Genomic DNA, 17,559 nt, shown 5'->3' with positions numbered 1-17,559 from the left:
AGAAAAAAAGTTTCCTTGTATCTTACAGCATTATTTATCTTGAGAATTCCTTTAATCCTCTAAAAAATATTATAACGAGTACTTTGCTTCGAATATTTTTAACATGTTCGCGTACTGTGTTATACATGCGATCGTTTTGTATATTTTTGTACATTTAAATCTTCTACTGACAACTCATCGAAACCTTAAACAAACCAACGTTAGTCTCAGGCGCTATTGTCGAGAAAGCAGAAGAGGAATCGGTGGAGTAAAGTCCACGAGATCGTACAATAAAGAATCGATGTTTATCACTGGCGGCAACGTCGAAACGAGCGTGCAAAGCGTGTTGTCACGATCGGGACAACGCGCGACGACGGTTTACCGGCATGCGATCATAACGTACGGCTTCAACGTTGAAAATTCGCCCCGTGTGTCTGTGATTATGCGCGCTGTTTACGAGTGTCATCAGGCGAAACTAAAGCTGAATATTTATGGTTCAATTAAAGATCGATCGAGGATGCGAGATTAATTGATACTAGCTCGCTGAACGTATAGATTTTACCGCGGACAGTGTACGCGATATGTTATTCGCATTTTTCTTCCGATTCCGTAATATCGATGTATCAACCGGTTTGGTGATCTCGTCCGTTGTACATCTCTAATGTAGCTACATGTATTTATGTTGTATCAGTGATACAATATGTACGTGTTTGATAATTGCTGATTTTGTAACTGTCATGTACATTCTCCAATTGGTTTCAAATTTTACCACTAAAAACATAATAGTCATGTTCTCGTTACAGTACTAATGACATTTCAAAAAGTTCTCTATAGCGTGCATAGTACGTACACGTTCGTAAAAATTGTTCAGGATAAATGTTGTGATCGTGTTTGTCCACGTTAGAATCTCGATGCTCTTTTATCTGTAAATCTCGTGACATATTAGTGACCCAGAGAAAGTTTGGTTTCGCGGAACGTCGTTCACCTATGGTCGTGAAAATATCGGTCGTGAGCAATTGATAGTCAACCGGACAAGGGTAATAACGAATGGCAACCATAACTCGACGCTACGTTCGCCTGTGGCGCGACTAGATGTGGAAAACATGCGAGATCACCGTTAAGGTTTCGGAAGTATGTACTTCTAAGAGAGTCGCGGACACGCGAGCCGTCGATGCGGTAATTCATTGAAAATTTATCACCTCAAAGAAGCTTGCGAGCGGTATCACGCGACGGCGCCTTCGCTAATCGACATTAATTTTATTACACGCGACTTCTTCGTACATTTCCTCATCTTTTTTCTCTCTTGCAAGCCGGTTCTCTTCGCTAACGGAGAAAGTTCCTAGAACGCATTAGAAGTCTTCGCTCTCGATGAACTTAAGGCCTGTACGATGAAAAGTGAAACGTTTTCTCGAGTTACGAGTACAATACTTCAACTTCGTACATTATGCATATACGTCGTATAGTTGTTATAGGTCTGTATCTTTCTATTTCATTCGAATTAATTCTATTTTAAGAAGAACTCGACGATTCATTGCGAAATAGTAGTAAGAAACGGAAAATTTCAGAAGCTCTTAGGCATGTATTTCTCTTCGTTTCGAAGAAATCGTCAAAAAAATATCGAACTTCGTATAAAGAATAAGTAATATTTGAGAAGAGAATGGTGGTACTTCTTGAAATCAGTATTATGTCAGAATGAGTTGTCGCTTTTATCACAGAGAATGTAATCCGTAAATCGTACAATTAGTTACAAGTACAAGCTAGCTACAACAACTTACACGCGTTATTTTCAGAAAGAGTTCGCGAATGTGCGTTTAACCTCTTCGTTTCTCTCGTTCAATGTCGTGGACCGAGCATGCTGGACGTTATCAGCGCGCAACGTTCAGTATGGCCACCAAAGCACCCGAACCAGTATTCCCACGCGAATGTCCTCCGAACCGTATCTGAACCTCCGTCGCAACGTGTTCCGAAGGATTTTTCTGCGAACGGAATATGCTCTGGGAACGATTTGATGTTAGTTCGTCGCGACAGCGAAAATATTTATTTTTCCGAATTACGATAATCCCGCTGCCGTGAATAGATCACGATCATCGAACGTTATACGGAAACTTATCGTGTCGTCCAGAGTTAAACGGAGTAGTAACCACGTAGGCGTTCCAAAGCATCCATAATTTATTAACCAGAATAATCTCGAATATCGACAACACCAGTGAGAATTCCAGAAGCCCGAAGAATAACTTTTATCATATTTAAATTATGTGTGACTTTAACGAAAGTTATTTGATTTTCTTCCCTTTGTTTATTTATTTATTTATTTTTATTTTAAACAAAAGTTCGTATTTCTTATACGTTCGTGTCTCTGTTACGTGAATTGACAACACACGTTTATAGATCAATATGGAGTCTGTGATTTCTAGAAGGAGAGATTGATTTCGGTCGACGTGAAAACAATGTGCACCATCATCGTGAATATTATATCCAGCTCAAAGGAAATGAGCAAACGTCGGATACACTAGCTGTCTGACAGAACCTACACGATCCGCTAACCTGGATCACCTACCGCGCTAATCCCTCTGATCCTTTCTGGCGCAGATAATCTGTAGGCAAATACGAGACTCGTCTTTAACAGACAGATTTTACGAGCATCCTTGACGTCGTTTAAAGACCTCATCTTGTTCTGTACACCTGCCGGATCTGGAGAACGTGGGAATTACGAAGGAAGGGAATAGTTTATTTCTTAATAAGTATAAAAATAACGTAGCGAGGAATTAATCGTAACACAAGGATATAATTTGTAATTTCATGATTAAACGATAATCTATCTTTTGTAGTGCGTTTAATTCCCATCTTTCGATATAATTAATTAATGCGTGATTTACTCAATTCGAGAGACGTAAATTAATGACAGCAACGACGATACCTACTTTCGTTTCTAAATTGAGAACAACTATTTGTCTCAGTCTGTGACGCTTTTAATCGAGTAACCTTCTTATTTGAACGACTTCTTCGCGCCCTTGGTATGTCTTTGCGACAAACAAAATGGCGCACAGGGCAAGAAAAGTAGACGTCTCGCGATGCGAAGCACGTGGTTGGTGTTGCGACAGTAAATGTCGTGTCGCGTTTCAACGAACATGACAGCGACACAGCAAAATGCAATTTTCTCGCGAGTCGACGATGACGAAGTGGTTCCGCTGTGCGGGATCGGATCTCGTCGCCCAATCATGCGCGATTCGCGCGCGTTCGTGCGCACTGAATCGTCCCGTCCTCTCGCATTCGTGTAATTTCTAGTCAACATATCGAATCGTACAAAACAAGTAGCGGTATATCAACGTTCGAAATTTTAACAGATCGATCTTCCACTTTTCATAGCGATTCAACGATGTAACATTCAAGGATTACACAGAAAGAACACGATATGTCATATTTTCCATTTTTTTTATAGCGAAGCAGTTTTATCCGTTAAACGCGTGGTTTCTTAACCGGAAACTTGTACATGTAATTATGGAATAAAAAATTTTCTAAGAAAGATTAATTCCCGTGGAATATATTGGATATATCAAAGAACAAGAATAATATTTGCCTTTGGTCGAAAATGTAAATGCGACGGAGTGATTGATGACGGTGAAAATGAAAGTAATAGAAGCGAATGCTTGTTAACCGAGAACATCCTGTCAGCTAAGTAATTGTAGTTAAAACTGGTCGACGCTTTCGAGTGTAAAAGATACTCTGGGAAAGTCTCAATGTTCAATTACGGATGAAGCTCGCGCGTTTATGTAAACCGAAGCGTCGTGTATCCTCTCTTTTATGTAAGTTCTACGCAAGATACTCAAGTACAAAGAGAAAGGAGCGCCTTCGATACTAAATATCATAGCTGTCATCGTATTATTTTTTGCATTTTAACGAGCAGACACTTAATATTCTTGAGCAAAACGATGTGGAATTTTTGTAATTTCCATTACAGGTACTTAAGCTTTTACTACGAATACACACTACCATTTTCGAATAGAAATCTTGTCCTTGTAGAAGAATCTTTCTGTCACCTTCGCGAATATAATATTCGCGATTATGTCGATGATCAAGTGTATACGATGTATCAGGAAAATCAATACAGATGCAAAATCGTAACGAAGTGCACGCGATTTACATGAGAAAGCTTTAGACGTTTAAATGAAATCGCGAAAATCAGTGGCTACGGCACAGGATGAAAATAATTCGCTGCTGAGTTCATTCGAAATCATCTGAAACGAAATCATGGGTGTGTATCGATCGATCAGTTTAGCTGATTCGACTATAATAAAATCGATTACGATGCAAGTAATAACAGCTGTCAAAGAAGATTAGCTACAACGAAAGCTATCGAATAATCCCTTAGGACACGATAGCAATCATTCGACGTTCCTTTTACAATGCAGCCACGCTTTCGAAGCCTGTTACCCTCGCATTTATCGAATCGAAGCTTAAACGTACTCGTCGAAATTATCTTCTCTGTATTTAACGATTTCCATTTCCATATCGACTCGACGAGATGCAAATGAAGGTATGTACCGTGTCGTATCGGCTGCGATCGCTATCAAAACAATCAATTCATTAATTTAATTTCGTCTTGTCACCGCTTGACAATGTGTTTGTATAGATGGCATAAATTTCAATAACAAATATAAAGCCAGGGGGATTTGCGTGCTCGAAATACATTAAAGGAGAGCTGGTCCTCCAATAATAAACGCTGTATGAAGTGTCACTTTCTTTTGTACGTCCAATTTCTGCAGCTCTTCGTACTAATAATATTAATATGCATTCTTTACTTTCTTGTTGCACAAAGGTATTTTTCTTATACTTTAAGAATTTCTTCTTATATGGAGATATGTTCCTTATGTTTTAGGAGACGAGTTTGTACCAGATCAGTTCCCAACTCTGTCAATCATCATCATCGAAATGGACAAATTAGGTAAATCAACGTTTCTGTAAAACGAGATGTTTCTTTATAGATTGTCGTAAATGTGTATTATTTATTATTAAACATCGACATAAGCGATTAAAATATTTATATTTAAGATTATAACTGTTACGAAGAAGATTAGCACTATTTCGCACGATCAAGTCCGATTATTTTTAGGTATATTAATGTTATTAATGTTAAGACCGATTCATCTTCCGTTTTCTTGTGCTGTCCTGGATGGACACAGGCGACTCGCTTGAGTTTTGGATGTAATAAACGTGAGTAAACGATCACAGGCATTCTAAACATCTCCATAAAATGTTAACTTTATACGGATATAAAAGAACTGTCAAGTTAATAAGTCGAAATTTGTATTCTTGTAATCGAAGTTTATTGCTACGAATATTAGTTGACTATTAATTTATGGTACGTTTAAAAAAGTCATTCAATTCTGATGAATTTTCAGTTGGAGTTTTTGTTGGATTATTTAAATTACTGGAAATGGAACCGTTTATTGTAATAACACATTCAATTGTTATTAAAAATGCGAAAAATAATGAGAAAAATTTGATGACTTGATTTGTCTAGATGTGAAATGTAGAACAAAAATCTTTTATGGACATGCAAGATATTTATTAGTCGATAACGAATAATTATGTATCGGGTTATCGCTACCTGAATTTAATTGCTTTTCAGCTACTTGCCCTTCCCCGTGCTTAAACGGAGGTGTGTGTACCTCTCCTGGCAGGTGCACGTGTCCCAAAGGATTTACCGGCAACCAGTGCCAGACAGGTAATGTCTAACACGAATACAAATCGACTCTAAATTGTCACTCCAAATGCTAATCAACGTTACGTGTCTAACACCTTTCCTGCTTTACATTTTATTACCAACTTCGCTCTATTAACTTTCTTGCAGGCATGTCTTGTTACAATTTCGCGTCACGTCTAAATTAAAATATATAAATACCAACTATACTTTCATTGCAAAGATTAATATATTAAAAAGAACAACGAGAATATTAAAAAAATAAGAATGTTCAAATTTCTTTTTCTGTAAAATTAATCTAAATTTAAATTTATTCTTTATTATCAACGTAAAATCAAATATTCTGATTCGATTATCACTAGAACGAAGCATTTTCAAACGCTTCGATTCTCACGTTCAACTCTAAACTGCACAATTGCGAGCAACGTCCGTTGCTCCTTATTTAGGCGAGGCCCCGGGTGCCGTGGAAGTAAACGAACCTCCGTCAAGCTAACGATGCAAACAACGAGCGTCGTTAAATCGTAAAATATCCGTAATCGATATTCGCGGCTCGGAAACACGTCCTCGTAACCAGAATCGTTAGGCGTAATTAAATTGACGTAGGCCGATACGCAGGTCGATGGCATTGCGCGAATACCATGCCGACCAAACGTATTGTAGTGTCCAGCAGCTAGGCTGCTTTCGATAGATTTACGAGCGATTTCATTAAGCTATGCGGTCATTCTAATTACCAGGGCGAAGTGAGTCGTGTCGACGTGCCGCTCTCAATTCGATAGAAAAATCCTTTACAAGGAGTTTCAACACTCTCTAAGGAAATATCCTTGAAGCTTTCATAATTTTACGATAGAATGTGTTGTTCAGCCCTACCGTAGAGGAACAAAGAGAGGACAAATCTCAGGATCCAATCGTACGTCCGTTTCGACGAAAATAGCTTTCTAGCTTCGAGAAATAATAATTAAAATAGAATATTATTCGTATCAACGATAGTTTTCTTATACTTGCATTAAATTATATATTGGGTTGGCAACTAAGTGATTGCGGATTTTTTCATTGGGGGTAATGACAAAATCCGTAATTATTCACTTTCTCTTCTATTAGGTTGGCAACTAAGTGATTGCGGATTTTTTCATTGGGGGTAATGACAAAATCCGCAATCACTTAGTTGCCAACCCAATAGAAGAGAAAGTAAAATTGAGAAGAAACCCAAGAATTATGATAAAGCTAAGGAAAGAATATTTTATTTCGTTGGAAAAAATTTGGCGTATCATAGTTGGGTCCTTTGCGAATTTAAAAAATATCGATTTTGGTTCAAATTCAAACTGATCTATCGCTATTCATTTTTGTATCGTACGCGTATATAGCATTTAATAGTGTATTATTATTAAGATTATTTGATACTGTAATATTACTTTAACACTATCATCGATTAAACGATAACTCAACATTAAACACGTTGAATAGAAAAATTTGATCGCGTTTCACTTTCTACGATATAATATGTTATCAAAGCTATATGGAATATGCGAATAAAATGTGTCCTTCGTATAATTAAGCCGAAATGATTTATACAAATCTTAGACGTTGAAAGAGCACTCAATTTCCTTTATACTCGCCTCATTTTTTTATGTTGATCAATGAACAAGTTACTTTAAATGGCACCGATCCCCACCTTTCCCCATTTATCCTCGATCACTCACCAACTAAACGACCAATCTACATTGCCAGTAATTTATTCTGTAAAATCCTCGAGCTCATTTCGAGAAATTCATCGGACCAACGAAAGGCAGCGTTTCATTGCGGAGAATTTGCGCAATACTGCTGGCCGGAAATCGAAGGACTTCGCGATGGATCAGTCGGTAGCGTGCAGCTGTCACGTTTATGCAATTAATTTTTGCACGAATTAGCATAACTTGTCTACCAACGTTACAGACATCGACGAGTGCGTGACAGAGAAGCCCTGCGATCAACTTTGCAGAAACCTACCCGGAACCTACGAGTGCCACTGCAGACCCGGTTTTCAACTACAAAAAGACGGCCAGTCCTGTCGAAAGAATAGTGAGTAATCGTTGGAAAAATTCTACTCGACTGTCAAAGATGAATTTGTTTTCGAGATTTCTCGACAGTGACTAATATGCTATTGAGAAACACACGAAATAGCACTTTTTGACCAATTTACATGCTGTCTATGAAACGTTACACATACGCTGCCTAGCACCAGCGAACAACAAGTTTTTGAATGGCTTCTTGTTGTTCTCGTCCCATTGTAGGTTCTCGAATTTTAGATAAACCAACGACAATGTTATTTTTATCGAAGGGACTATACCGTTTTGTCACATCGTTCCCATTGATCTTGAACTTCAGTGTCATCTACACGAGGTCTGACTATGTGAGAAGAAAAAGGTTGCCGATGGTCAAGTTCAAGATCGCTCGAAATTGGCTGAGCTTTAGAAAACAGACTGACATGTGGTAGATTGACCTAAATTTTAAGCTTGAGTGATTTTCAGCTTAAAATGTGACCAAGCCATTGTGTAATACAGGACACAGACAAGGAGTGTAAAGTGTGACCTATTTAAATAAAAGTTCCAATCATAATTTTATTAGGAATAACTCTAGAGATTATATTGCAAAAGAACATTAAAAAAAAAAGATTGTATTCCTATAATCCTCCTGCTGTTTTAATATCCCTGGCAATAAATATAATATAATTCTTTTCCCTGATACAAATGTCAGTAATTTCGAACCATTTTTATTAATTTACTACATTTATTCTTGCTATAATAGAGTATCAAAGTATTATATTGTCTCCATTAACTTTAATCATAAACTACAGATAGAACTAAACCATCGTAATAAAGGAACTGCCACTTGCTCTATAAGGTAGAAAGAGGCGATCTTTGAATAAATTTACTACGAGATCAAATTTCTTTTCAAACAGTACGCAACAGTATGTAATAGCGTCAAGCGAAATGCTGCACATCGTAAACGTACATTACGTCTTCAGTATCAATATTTCGCAATCTTACAAGAACCGGAAACAGCAATCCTCGTCCTAAACCTGAGGATCTGATCGCGGATCAAATTACTTCCACTTTGATCACGCTTCCATCCCTTTTTCAGTCACCGAAGATACGGCGTTCGAGGCTCGAGACTTGGAGAATGATTTCCACGAAACAACAACGACGAAGCGTCCGGCGATCTCGTCGCATGGTTTGTAATTGTAAATTCCTCTGTTCTTTGCCTCTCTTTCTTCTTGCTCTCATTTCTCCAATATTATTTCCGTAAATGCAAGCATATTGTGAATTCTGTAGTTAAATGACAATATCAGAGACTCCCATTTACAGATACGGAAAACGAGGTGACTGACGATGACCTCGATCAGGACTATGAGATTATACTGAAAAGGCTTACCAAACTCGAAAAGGTATGCCAGACAATGGCTTGCCATGTGTTATTTGACTTATAAGGGAGAAATACGCTCGCGAGACGATAGAAACGCGGATGCAGCAGGTTGAAGGATTTCCTTCTTATTTTAAAGTCTATTCCGCTCGTTATGGGCATGTATGAATTATGTAGAAACTTGAAAAACAGTTTGATCCCAGTTTTGGTGTTAATAAAAAGGAAACTAGTTGGGTCTGATTTTCTAATATCTTGAAGATTTAAAAAATTCTTTGATATAAGTGCATTTGGTATGTTACAGTTTTTTCAAACTTTTATTTTATTTATAAGCGGCTCTATTAAACCAACCAACAAAGATGAATATTATTTTGTACGAATGGGTAACACTCAATAGTGTCTCTGCTACATTACAATTTAAAATAAAGTTATTAATTTGTTGTTTATTTTTGAATCAACATTCAAAAATAGATAATTCGCTAAAATAAAAAAAATTCAGACAAAAATAATTATAAATTTATGTGATAGAAGTAAAAATCACAATCATGAAATGTTTGGGTAATGAAATGATGTCATGTATTATATTTACTGCTTATTATATCTTTAGCAATTCGCAAAAGGGAAGAAGAGAGATACAGAAACGACGGACATGACTGTCAAAGTTGCGTCTGTGGTTGAAACTATTAACGAAATGAAGAGATCTATCGAAAATGTGGTTAGTTACCACTTTATTAACATCTCACAAAATATATACTTCTGTTTAAAAACGCAGTTCTGTTTATAGCAACTCATGCAGCAGGAGATATATCAAATGAGGAGCAAATTGAGAGAATACGAATTAGAGAGAAGAAAAATGCAACATTTAACAAGTAGAGTGGTGGAACTGGAAAATCGTTTAAGATTACGTTGCAGATCAGCGATACCAATGAACAGTGGCTCGATGAAGTTTTAACATCGCTATAGCGAAAGAAAAGTGTCAAAAACATTGGACATTGCCCATAGATGTAATATTTATGTGAGAAAATTACATACTATCACTGCCATCTCTTTAGCTTTTATGATACTTTATTTAGTGTAGTAGAATTTAGAATATAGTAGAATTCTAACTTAAATAATCATTATGATTATTTGTATTCAGCTTTATAATAAAATGGAAAAGAAACTTGAATGATGTTTGCTGATTCACACAACATAAATAGTATAACATTTTACTATAATAATACAATTTACTTTTGTTACTTACTAATACAAAAGTAAAGAACAGTATTAATCAATGCTATCGATTTTTTATATAGAAGATTTACTTTTGCTTCATTGAGTTCCTCTGTCTCCTTGTTAACCTCTTATGTGGCTTTATGTTTCCCTTTTGGTTTTTTCGTCTACCCTTCTTGATCTTTGCAATCTTTCGTTTATTCATCCACACAGGATAATTTCCATACTGATCCAACATTGTTTTTTTATTATATATCCGTTTATCGGTGTCTAGATCCATTTTTTCATCACCTGCTTTGGTGTCATCGTTAGCTTTTTCATTTTCCTTTATCGTCTTGGCATCAACAACTTGAGACAAATGTCAAAATCAATTGAAATCATTATATAAAAATAGTAACGTATTAAGCAGAACTGTTCCTTACCTGTAGCAATTTTTGATATTTCTGACATTTCAACATCTGGTATTCCATTCTCATCAAGACCTAATGTCTTTTTTAATCTTTCTAATTCTTTTACTCCATAGCGTTCCCTTTTAATTGCTCTACACTTCCTCTTCCATTTACTACGCAATGATTTTCCCATTTTGTTTTTATATATCTAAATCATAATCGTAGTGCTAAATTAATTATATTTTATCTAAGTAGTGATACATTATCTGAGTACCGAATATGGAATTCTAATTTTATCATTACAGATAAAATTAAATTTATTTTTAATGAACATAAGAATATTAAAAATGAGCAACTGGATTGATGTTGGACATTTATTAAAATAGTTAACAATACACAGGAATTAATATACTACTTGATAGTGATATAACCTCGAACTATGTACAAATATATGTAATATACTCGAAGATATAAAATTAAAAACAATTAATTGCACGAATAATACCTACTTTAAGAAATTATATTCTCTCAAAATATCTTCGTAAAAACTACTATATCACGTACTAAAAATCCGGAACACGTGGTATAAATTATAACAGATTTCGAACAATCCTGACAATGGAAATCCTAACCTCAAATGTGTTTAAATTTCACTGTGTTAAGTGGCGATCTCTACAGGTCGATATTATAAAATAAGGTTATACAGTATAGACAATGTAAGAAATAGAACTAGAACTCAATGCACTAGAAACCGCTTTTACCATTTTAATGTCATTTCCACTATTATCGATTCAGTATAGAATAAGACTGCAACGATACATGGAATTAAAAATAAATTTTACCATGAGATGTTAATAAATAACATATAGGACAAGATATCTTATAATTGTCGAAAATTTATCCAAAAGGTAGTATCCTTTTTCAGATTTTTAAGTATGTATAATATCTTACTCAAAGATTCTGCTTATGTATACTTCACAATTTTAGACTTTACAATTTGAGACTTTACAATTAATAATTACAAGCACGGCTAATCAGTTTATAATATTTGTTATAATTCATAACTGTATCGTAGCTATTAACCATAATGATACAGTACAATGTATTTATCAAATATTTAACATCGATTGCCTAGCTCTCGCTACGTGGAAATTGCTGGAATCCTTTATACGTGTGTTTACCAAACGATCAATCATTTTTTCAATTTCTAATACATTTTATTTAGGCAGAGATTAACATTAAAACTATCGACGATTGAAGTTTCTTTTTTGTTCTTATTTTTTAATTTCTGCTTTATAATTTGTCCAACTGGACATTTGATAAATTATTCTAATTTTATTACTAAATAACATGTGGATGGCTATCTCCAGCTCCCATGTCCATCTTCCAGTTTGTCTATCTTATTTCTTTAATGAGGTCAGTGAGATGTTTTCTTCTTAGTCTTCTTTTTATGTAGATTTTGGTAGTTTCAGCAGCCAGCTGGTTTGGATGTATTACCATTCTTTCTTTGTATTTTCTTGCGTATCTGTCGATTTCTTCCTTGACCATTGATATTTTTAGGTCTTTGCGTAAATTTTCATTTCTTATATGCCATGGGGCGTTAACTATTGTTCTGAGTATTTTTTATTCTAGCGACTCTAGTCGGATTGAAGTATAAAATCTGAATTTATGTCGAAAGGATCATAATGAAAGGTATACGAAAAAATATATAATATAAGCAGAGGAATAAGATTCTACCTCTATACGCCTTAAAAAATATTCAAGCCTCTAAAAATGTACTGTTGTAAATCTATAAAATTTCCATGAAAAATTACGAATTGTTCATTTTAGTCATCCTTCTAGTTCTAATGTTCATCTGTATCTTCCTTCCTACCTACTTACAAATACCTATGTATGAGCTAAGATTTTGACTTAAAAAGCTTGCCTAACTATATATCTAACTTAATTTAAAAATATGCTACCTAATTGCATACGTAATGTAATTTAAAGATACCTCCTACCAAAGTGTACATCTAATTTAACCTGCCTATTAAAAACCTAAGAATTTTTATGTGTCTTCCCTTATGTATATATAACAGCAAAGATTAAATAGGAATTTTGTAAGCCTCACCTATCAGAAATCTAAAGGTTTCTTTTTATAAATCCTATTTAGATATAATCCAAAGAATTTAGATATAATCCAAAGATTAAAGAATTTCTAACTTCCATCTTTCAGAAATGTAAAGAATTCTTTTTACATACATACATATACATTAACACTTTGCAAAATATTACAAACTTAATTATCACTATTCTTCTTATCACTATTTATTTAATTTATTAGAAATTTTTCGCATTATATAAATCATATTTTTCAATATTACTTTTCTTTATGTACTTGATATGTATTTAATTTTAAATCATCCTTAAGTCAAGTTAAAAATACTCATAAACACTAAACAGATATATTTTCAGTAACAGATGCTCTTATAAAAAAAAGTGCTGAGAGATAAACCAACTTAGAACAGATCATCCACTCGAAATTGTGAGTGGAACATTTTTTCTATCTTGTGACACTAATGTACCAGTAGATTTACATATAACATACAAAATTCTCAAAATAAACCGCAATGAGCGATTTATCATGTGTGCAATATCAATGTATTGATAAAAAAGAATAGAAAAAAAGTTGTTTAAATTTCGAAAACATACACGATAATAGAGTGTTTTAATTATTTACGCAATACTAATAAAAACTAATCAATATACTCATATTTAAGTATACGCAACACTAATAGCGGAAAATCCAGTACAACCATATTGGAGATTGCTGATACATGACCGCTTCTGTGCAGCTATTTTTTAGCTACATCAGGTGATCTAAAAGTAAGAATATACTTCCACAATCTCAGTGAAACCATTTTTTTTGCATTTTTACAGGCACAACACTAATTAGAAATTAGTAAACTAATTCATCAACTAATTGTTAATTAAATCAACTAATTGTAAAAATAATTTAAGGAAACGCGTTAAAATACTAATTGCAATACTAATTTTCAAAATGAATTAAATAAAAATCACTATTTCTGTATGAATAAAAAGTTACTTCAAATTTTCGCGATAACAACAAACCGCAGCATTACAAAATTGATTAAAAATTTACATCTCTTTAATTCAACTTTATATAAACAAAAACGTGTCAAGTTATAATATTACTCTTTAACAAATTCTAATTATTCATAATAAGAAATACGTATATACAATGAGGCAAACACGATCATTATTCTATCGCAACGTTAATTAAAATCGAAATCAATTCTTTTTCGTAACTCTGATTTAGAACGGGAAATTTCGAATCAAACCAATAGGTATCAATTATTCGTAATATTAATAAAAGGAAATGCGATCTGCCCAAAATTATGGTAAGCCGGAATGTACTTCAGCCAAGAAACAAATTAATACTATTACTACTACTACTATTACTACTACTACTACAAATATTAAAAGTGACTATAGTGACAAAGTAGTAACAACAATGACTTCCTATGCCCTGAATGAACCAGAGGATAGGAAACCATTAATAGTTGCCCTCTTCCATGACAATTTGCCGGGCCTCGTCAGCTTCTAGCTTCTTCTTTCTTCGAGCGCAATGCCCATTGAAACCTAGGCTCGATATTCTCTAATCGTAAAGCAAAAGATAACTTATTAAATAACTAAATAACAAAGAATTAAATAAATTAATTTAATTAATTAAAAAATAATAAAACAAGCTTACCAACTCACTCATTGCACGATTTTCACACATGACTTGTTTATTTGGTACACTACTTGTACAATTTATTTACAATTTATTTACCATTTATTACCATTTAATTTAATTTATTTACCATTTTCCTGAAATCGACTGACGAAATCTAGTGACTATTGCGTTAAACGCGGTAAAGATACATGAATCTTAATTTTAATTACGAAAATTGATAACCAAAAGTGTATGTATATCTTTCAAAAAATTCATTGTATGTATTGCGTATCATATGTGTAAAGTTTTAGGTAAAGATTTGGTACTATCATTCTAATTTGATGATAAGATTAATAACATTACTCTCTACAATTTGTTATATTTAATAGCAGATCTGGTTATTATTACAGTTCTTGATTGAATTAATATTTGTAAATTTCTTTTTTACTATTTAATATTACATAGTCAAAATGACGTAATTCCACGTCCTAACCACACACACACAATGCCGAAAATACGTCGTGCACAATACGTTAACGCATCGTCAATCGCTAAAAAATTATTATAAATTTATGAACTATGATCGTGCCCATTGCCTATTTTACACCCAAGTAACACCTGGTCACGTGAATGAGCTCCTAGCAATGAACACGGAAGAAATTGAACCTGAAAATCCTCAGCTAAAAAACGATTAGTATATTCATGTATGTACTTTGTATCTACTGTACTGATTTAATGAATTATTAAAACTTTAGAAAGAAAAAGATTGGAAATGAACAAGAAATTTATTTTATAACTGATTCTGAATTTAATATTAATGTAAATAATCTCAGGTTATCTCTTCATCAAAGCATATTTTAAAAAGTATAAAAGCAGTGTTCAAAACTTGTTGCTTTAATTCAGAAATTTACCTGTCGCGAAGTTTCTTCTTGCACATAGCATTTAATATACTTTCATACGGAAGGAACTGAACTCTAATACTTTATTATACAATTTAAATTATACTCCAATTTATAATATGGAGATCAAAGAATTATGCAAATTAAGATAGTAATGAAGTAGAAGATAAAATTGAAGATGATTTATTATTAAAATTATTTATTTTATGCATTATTGTATACATTATGAATTCTCGTTATTATCATTGTGCAATAATTGTAACAAAGTCGGAGGATATCAGACTTCTCCGCTTTGAAATAATCAATATCATTTTAATATTTATTATGGATTCAAATATTCATATCTCATGTATATTCTTATGGATATACATAATCATATTTTAAAAGTAATTTTGGTGATGCAATTATCAAACAATAATTATCAATATAATATAGTTCCTACCAGTTGTTAACATTATATTAATATTAATAATATAAAATCTTAATTACCAATATCATATTGGCAATATAAAAAACGCAATGTGCAGGAAGATCTATCCTAAGCTAGCAAATAAGACGTTAAAATATAAAGTGTTACTACTCACGAATATAATAAATACTCGCGGTCACTATACTCGCATACAATTCTACGTAATACAACTAGTCACCCGTGTCGATTCGGACCTTTCATCCTACGACATGATTGAGTGACCGGAGGAACAAAAATTCATGCGACTCACGATTAGATGCGAAGGATGTTGCCACCAACGTTGCAGTAAATTGTCCCAAGCTGTCCCAAAGGCAGTTATCAAAAAAGACCCACTGTATTCCATGGCGTAATGTGAAAAATCTTTAACAAAATATATTTATTTCCTAAAATATTTTTGTATTTGCTCTAATATTTTTATAATTTATTCTTAAAGATATTGTGTCAATTACATTTTTTCATAATTAGTAATAATTGAAATAACAAACATAAAATACAATTATTTAAAGTATAATATTCAAAGATTACTTACATTCTTTGCTCTTGGAGCTTAGAAATCATCACCACGAAGGAATGAATCATCAAACCTCGTAGTCTCGTAGTGTTAGTGAATGCTGTACAAAATTTGTAACAAAGCATGTAGTATTATAAATGTTATTATTTAATTAATATAACTAAAGCTATTACATAAATACGTATTGATTGAACAAGACTAACGATAACCTTTACAATATGTACTACACAACGAAAATCACGTACCTGAAACAGGATCGTAATGTTTATGCCACGGTTTTCGGCGGGAGAATGACGTTTGCGTCTACAGAATCGTTTAGTTAATTTCTGATTGGCTGATGCAACAAAAGTACTCTTCCAATCAGCGCCGCTTACGGGATTCAAATTTCGTATATTATTATACATATATTTAATTCCTGAAATTATGAAATTTAAGTATAGATTTTTATTTTGTAGTTTCTTAAATGAAATATCTGCTTAAAAATTGAAAAAGATATTATTATATTTCTTGAAGTTTGTAATTTAATAGTTCTTTTTAATTTAAATATCAAATATGTATTTAAAAATTAATATCGCGAAAAAGACTGAATTGACTACAGTGACATGGCTAGTCAATCACATTACTAGTAAAATTTATTTGATCAAATTTCGAATTTCTATTCGAACATAGAAATAAATATAAGAGTTTTAAATCAATTGTCAAATAAATTGAGAATAAAAAATTTGATATGTACTAGTATAAATTTTAAACACTGTAATGATATTTTTAGGCAATTTTAAAAATGTTCTATTTACAAACTACAATATGAAATTTATTTATAGAATAATAAGTAATAAATCTATTTTCAAATATTAAAAATATTAGAGTAATAGAATCTTACATTTAAAAAATATTTTAAGTTATGTATACCTATGTGTATTTATACTTAGACACATGAAGGATAGACAGGTAAACAGTATGATATCCTTGGCTTGTTACTAGCATATGTTTGCTTTATACATACTATACAATCATGTACACATAATTTAACATAAATTTCTAATAATTTACATATTCTTACGATATTACTATTTATTATACACACATAGCCAGCTTTCTAACCACAACAAGAACTTTCAAGCAATTATTCTATGTTGTAAACAAACTTCTCGTAGAGAATTAAACTATTCATAAAATCATAGAAAAAAAAGTTTGCAAGTTTGTGATTCTTCATGTTTTCCTCTGCATTACAAACGTAACTGAAAATATATAATATGTGTGTTTTCCCTATTTGTGTCAAGCTCCAGTT

The 17,559-nt window shown here is 33.1% G+C and overlaps 2 protein-coding genes and 1 long non-coding RNA gene across 4 annotated transcripts in view; 1 reads left to right on the top strand and 2 right to left on the bottom strand.

Moving 5' to 3' along the window:
- Window positions 1-10,110, top strand: part of LOC117214720 — a 28,200-nt gene extending 18,090 nt beyond the window's left edge. Inside the window, exons 2-9 of the mRNA XM_033460994.1 lie at window positions 4,856-4,921; window positions 5,090-5,190; window positions 5,609-5,704; window positions 7,610-7,735; window positions 8,798-8,887; window positions 9,022-9,101; window positions 9,681-9,788; window positions 9,858-10,110. Of these exons, the coding sequence (XP_033316885.1) occupies window positions 4,856-4,921; window positions 5,090-5,190; window positions 5,609-5,704; window positions 7,610-7,735; window positions 8,798-8,887; window positions 9,022-9,101; window positions 9,681-9,788; window positions 9,858-10,025 (835 nt within the window). The 3' untranslated portion in view covers window positions 10,026-10,110. The remainder of the gene's footprint in view (window positions 1-4,855; window positions 4,922-5,089; window positions 5,191-5,608; window positions 5,705-7,609; window positions 7,736-8,797; window positions 8,888-9,021; window positions 9,102-9,680; window positions 9,789-9,857) is intronic.
- Window positions 10,111-10,120: 10 nt separating this feature from the next.
- Window positions 10,121-11,344, bottom strand: LOC117214722 (protein LLP homolog). Of its 2 annotated transcripts, XM_033460998.1 has the most exons (3): window positions 11,184-11,344; window positions 10,708-10,882; window positions 10,121-10,633 (listed from the first exon to the last, which is right to left on the bottom strand). In XM_033460998.1, the coding sequence occupies exons 2-3, from the start codon at window positions 10,865-10,867 to the stop codon at window positions 10,374-10,376; spliced, it is 420 nt and encodes a 139-aa protein (XP_033316889.1). In that variant the 5' UTR covers window positions 10,868-10,882; window positions 11,184-11,344; the 3' UTR covers window positions 10,121-10,373. The 2 variants fall into 2 exon arrangements, with proteins under 2 accessions (XP_033316889.1, XP_033316890.1); XM_033460999.1 differs by lacking the exon at window positions 11,184-11,344 and having other exon boundaries at window positions 10,708-10,901.
- Window positions 11,345-14,538: 3,194 nt separating this feature from the next.
- Window positions 14,539-16,628, bottom strand: LOC117214780. The gene is made up of 3 exons (XR_004488935.1): window positions 16,517-16,628; window positions 16,290-16,371; window positions 14,539-16,120 (listed from the first exon to the last, which is right to left on the bottom strand). It is a non-coding gene; the product is annotated as an uncharacterized LOC117214780 (long non-coding RNA).
- Window positions 16,629-17,559: the final 931 nt, after the last annotated feature.

Source organism: Bombus bifarius, unplaced genomic scaffold (genome assembly GCF_011952205.1).
Source record: "Bombus bifarius isolate JDL3187 unplaced genomic scaffold, Bbif_JDL3187 scf7180000009243, whole genome shotgun sequence".
Classification (NCBI taxonomy): domain Eukaryota; kingdom Metazoa; phylum Arthropoda; class Insecta; order Hymenoptera; family Apidae; genus Bombus; species Bombus bifarius.
This window is presented reverse-complemented; position numbering and strand designations above follow the sequence as displayed.

Bases quoted from the DNA above. Each gene is read 5' to 3' on its own strand.
- LOC117214722 (XM_033460998.1), bottom strand. From the start codon at position 10,867: ATGGGAAAATCATTGCGTAGTAAATGGAAGAGGAAGTGTAGAGCAATT. The intron at 10,634-10,707 runs GTAAGGAACAGT...ATTTGTCTCAAG, and splicing joins AATATCAAAAATTGCTACAG to TTGTTGATGCCAAGACGATA.